This window comes from Nansenia antarctica (genome assembly GCF_963989245.1).
Source record: "Nansenia antarctica genome assembly, chromosome: 12".
Taxonomy (NCBI): domain Eukaryota; kingdom Metazoa; phylum Chordata; class Actinopteri; order Argentiniformes; family Microstomatidae; genus Nansenia; species Nansenia antarctica.
In genome coordinates, this window is record NC_137682.1 from 26695790 (window position 1) to 26700789 (window position 5000).

General features: G+C 45.3%; 1 protein-coding gene across 1 annotated transcript in view; it reads right to left on the minus strand.

Moving 5' to 3' along the window:
* LOC308168471 (lysosomal amino acid transporter 1 homolog) overlaps positions 1 to 2424 on the minus strand; it is a gene marked incomplete at its 3' end in the record, with an annotated part of 5556 nt that extends 3132 nt beyond the window's left edge. The window contains exons 1-3 of the mRNA XM_080543067.1: positions 2300 to 2424; positions 770 to 1230; positions 313 to 442 (exon numbers count right to left, since the gene is read on the minus strand). Of these exons, the coding sequence (XP_080399193.1) occupies positions 313 to 442; positions 770 to 1026 (387 nt within the window). The 5' untranslated portion in view covers positions 1027 to 1230; positions 2300 to 2424. The remainder of the gene's footprint in view (positions 1 to 312; positions 443 to 769; positions 1231 to 2299) is intronic.
* Positions 2425 to 5000: the final 2576 nt, after the last annotated feature.

Sequence of the window (5000 nt, forward strand, 5' to 3'; positions counted from 1 at the left end):
AGAAGGAGAAGGAGAAGGAGAAGGAGAAGGAGAAGGAGAAGGAGAAGGAGAAGGAGAAGGAGAAGGAGAAGGAGAAGGAGAAGGAGAAGGAGAAGGAGAAGGAGAAGGAGAAGGAGAAGGAGAAGGAGAAAGAGAAGGAGAAAGAGAAGGAGAAGGAGAAAGAGAAAGAGAAAGAGAAGGAGGAGAAGGAGAAGGAGAAGAAGGAAGAAGAAATGTGTGAGTGAGGATACTGTACCACCTACCTACTGGACTGGGATAGTAAAATAGCTGACCCATGACTGCTGCTATAATATTAACCAGTTCTTGGTTCACCTGAATGGGGAGCTGGCTGGTCAGATAGCAGCCTGTTAGGTTGCTCAGGTCTCCGCTGAATAGAAAAAGCAGAAAGCCCAAAGACATGGCCTTCTCAACATTCCCATTACGATAGGCCTCATACACTTGTCTGAGAGTTGGAGAGAGGGAGACAAAGTGTGTTTATTTAAAGCACCTCAGGAACCTGGTTTTGCAATGCCACCACAACAACAAAAACAGGATTGCACCAAGGCATTATAATCCTAATCTACTATACTATTTCATAATGGTCTTCATAACATTACATTTGTATTCAACCTCTATTTATCCATTTTAGTCTCATTAGGATAACATCTACTTTTCATGAGAGACCTGGACATGCATTCAATTTAAAGATGATGACATTAAATTGCATTTCCCTATTCTTCAAAACAGGACCATAATAAAACATGACAACAACATCAGCCTATCTACTCACGGCAGAGTGGAGAGCAAAAAACAGAACATGGAAATCAATCCGATGACCACGCTCCAGTACTCCCACACGTTCTCCACACACTCCTCCAGAAGGGAGAGTATCCATGGAGTCCCGTTGGCACACAGAGGCCGACCCAGAACAGAGGACAGGTTAGTGGCCAGACCCAGGACAGAGGACAGGTTAGTGGCCAGACCCAGGACAGAGGACAGGTTAGTGGCCACATCTGCACTCTGCCCCGGGAAGCGGGCGTGGGCCATAGGGGCAACAGTTTCAGTCCCTCTGCTCAGTCTCTCCTTCCGTGGACGAATCCTTGTTTGAAGTGATGATGTGGAGGTTTTCCCTCCTCCACATAGACGTATGGCTGGGGCCAACCTGTGATCTGACGATGGCCAATTAGAGAGAGAAGTGTGACTTCTTCTGCAGATGTCATTTGAGAGCAAAGCCTTGCTGGATCATTTGGCCTTCAAGACAAAAACAAAAACAAATCTGAAGAACCACACACGTACCACACACACACATGCATATTGGAAGGTCTTTGAATATAAACGAATAGAAACGATACAGAGAGCCAATGCAGAGCAGTTAAGACTGGAGTAGCAGTAAAAAGTGCATAGCAGTAGTCAAGTCTAGACATTTTTCAGGAACTTTAGCAATGTTTCTCAGATAATAAAAAAGGCCGTCTTCGTCACCTTGCTAATGTGGACCTGTGCTAAAGTTTCACGCATTTTGCAACTTTCAAAAATGCAAAATGTTATTTATCCAGCCCAACCGCCCAAATGCTCTTTTCTCTCCTCCAGCATGATCAAAAGTTACCCAATTGGGCGGGAACCAATCTGGCAACACTGACTGGCGATTCCATGTATGTTGCCAGTTGAGTCCCGTATGTCCCGTATGTTAGAGAGCTGGAGAGATCATCTTCACAGCTGGTGCTGCTGTGCTTCATATAACTTCGTATAACTTCGTATATTAATGCATGGTGAACCAATTACAGGGTATATACAGGAATCTTGAGGTTAATTTCAATTCCTTTCTAAGACTTTTTAAAGACCGTGTCAATATTTTTCCAGACCTCACCGCCACTTGGAGCTGTAACCGATCAGTGACACCTTTAACTTAACAGTTTTAGTTTGCAATAGACCACCAGACCACTATCATACAACACAATGTCCAGTTCATCTTTGTTTTTTAATAAAACTAATAAATTCACGAACTTTTACTAAATGTTTTTAGGACTCAAATTCTTTGGACAGAGTCTAATTCAGAAAAATACCTACAAAATTCAAGACCTCATAAAATCTTGATAATACTTTTTAATACTTATAAGGGTCTTGATTTTCCCCAAATTGATTTATCAACTTGTAATACTTTTCAAGACACCGCGGATACCCTGATTAATGCATGGTGAACCAAGTTGTTTCAAAACGTTAGTACAAGCAAAGATCACAATTTTAAAGTAACATTATGCCTCGGTTGTTAGATGGGGATACAAATACAGGATACAGAATGAGATTATGTGACAAAGCATCTCACCAGAGTTAGTGTCTCTCATGTCTCTCTCATCTCCTTCGCGTTACTGTGCTCCAGCCTCGCCTGCTTGTGGTCATAACATGTCTATATTATATAACATATAACAACAATTCAAGTGTCTGATCATGTCCTTGTGTCACTTTGTTGTGGTTTCACTGTCGCCCACCTCGAGCCTCCGGAATGGCATCGAGTTCCATTGTTTCACTTCCGTCTTTTCTTCAGAAGCCTGTTTTGAGAACAGGGTTTTAGCGCCACCTGGTGAGAATATGTTGTAGTGATGATTAGACTGGGAGTGAAGGTTGACCATGCGTTGATACCTGGTGTGTTGTTACCTTTGGATTGACAATGCTTCACTGATGACTACTAATCATCATCCTCCCAATCAATTTAACGTTGTGCTACAGAACTGTAGGTATTTTGTCTTATTATGAGATGTATTGACAAGAGGATTTGTTTGCCATCATCACATTGGGAATTATAGATGTATAGATGACAGCCATGTACATGTCTAATGAACAACATTGTCATAACTCAATTTCATTTAAATATCAATTCCTTTTAGTCCTTGCACCCAGAGATGTTTAGCCCAGCTCCATCTCTCTCATTTATGCTAAAACAAGACATTTTACCACAACAACAAAAAAGGAACATTTAAACAATTATTTTTAAAAACTAAAAACTAAAAAACATTATCATTGGATATGCCTGTGAAGCATAATTCATGTCGGCAATTTTGACGTAGTGTGTTCGATGCGTAAAGGTGCAATTATTTGTTTTTCAGCCAAATGCTTGGCTCCTCACTGGTTTTGGTAACGATGGGGCTGTGGCACAGGGACCATCACAGCTATCATAATACAATCCTTATAATTCTGCAGGTATCACTCTCAAATTCAGACAGTTGCACGGACAAACATACCTGTGGAATTAAAGACATGTTTAAAAGCTATAGGCTACATTGTTTGTATACACATGCATTTTTGTTAAAAAAAGAAGAAAAAGGACAACAGCCTATTTTCGATTGTGATAAGAGGGTAGGCTACATTTAGGCCTACCCACATATGCGTATATAGGCGCATAACACCCCTTCTAGACCCTCTGCACTAAACTCTGGCTTATCATCTTTCCCCCCCCCCTCTCCCCTGATGACTGATCACATCTAAGAGGGCAACCACCTGCCCTCTCGATCCCATCCCTCCCCTCTTCTCCAATCCATTTCCCCTGACATCCTTCCTTTCTTTACCACCGTAATCAACTCCTCCCTATCCACAGGATCTGTCTCGACTGCCTTCAAGATGGCCAGAGTCAAGCCTCTCCTCAAGAAACCCACCCTTGACCTGTCCTCTTTTCACAACTACAGACCGGTATCCCTTCTCTCCTTCCCTTCTAAAACCCTTGAACGCACTGCATCTAAACAACTGACTGACTATCTCTGTCAGATGGAACTCCTGGACGCCCACCAATCTGGCTTTAAGGCTGGGCACTCCACTGAGACTGCTCTCCTTGCTGTCACGGAGGCCCTCCACTCTGCTCAAGCTTCCTCCCTCTCCTTCTTCTCCTCGACCTGTCTGCTGCCCTCGACACAGTAAACCACCAGAACCTTCTCCCATCCTCTCAGAACTGGGCCTCTCTGGCACCGCACACTCCTGGTTTGCTTTCTACCTGGCGGGTCGCTTCTACCACGTGACTTGGAGAGGATTGTTGTCTTCTCCATGTACCCTTACCACTGGTGTACACCAGGGCTCTGTCCTAGGGCCTCTACTGTTCTCCCTCTATACCAAGTCTCTTGGTTCGGGTAATCTCCTCACACGGGTTCTCCTACCACAGCTATGCAGATGACGATCAACTCTTCCCGTCTTTCCCCCCCTCTGATGTACATGTGGCAACACGTGTCTCTGCGTGTCTCGCTGACATCTCTACATGGATGTCAGCCCACCATCTCAAGCTCAACCATAACAAGACTGAGCTACTCTTCCTCCCTGGGAAAGCCTGCCCTCTCCAAGACCTCTCTATCACAGTGGAGAACTCTACTGTAACCTCCTCCCAGACAGCCAAGAACCTTGGAGTGATCCTGGACAACCGCCTATCCTGTGCGGAACATCGCAGCGACAGCACGCTCCTGCAGATTCTCCCTTTACAACACCAGAAGGATACGTCCATTCCTCACCAGAGAAGCAGCGCAACTCCTGACCCAGTCACTGGTCATCTCCCGCCTTGACTACTGCAACGCAGTCCTGGTCGGGCTCCCCGGGCTTATTCAGAATGCTGCCGCTCGTCTGGTGTTCAACCTCCCCAAATTCTCTCATGTTACCCCCCTTTTTCGCACCCTTCACTGGCTCCCGATTGCAGCTCGCATCAGATTCAAGATTCTGGTGCTTGCCTACCAGGCAGCAAAAGGGACAGCCCCTGCCTACATGCAAGTAATGGTCACCTCCCAAACTTCAGCTCGTTCACTCTGCTCCTCCACCTCTGCTGGCCGACTGGCCCCACCACCCCAACGCCAACACGGCAGCCATGCTGCCCGGTCACGTCTCTTCACTACTCTGGCTCTCCGCTGGTGGAATGAACTTCCCACTGTTGTCAGTAGAACTGCAGTCACTTCCAATCTTCCGTCGGAAAATGAAGACTCATCTCTTCAGGCTACACCTTAACTGCACCTCCTGAGACATCAACCACCACTACTACTATCCCCCCTAAACTGTTTCTC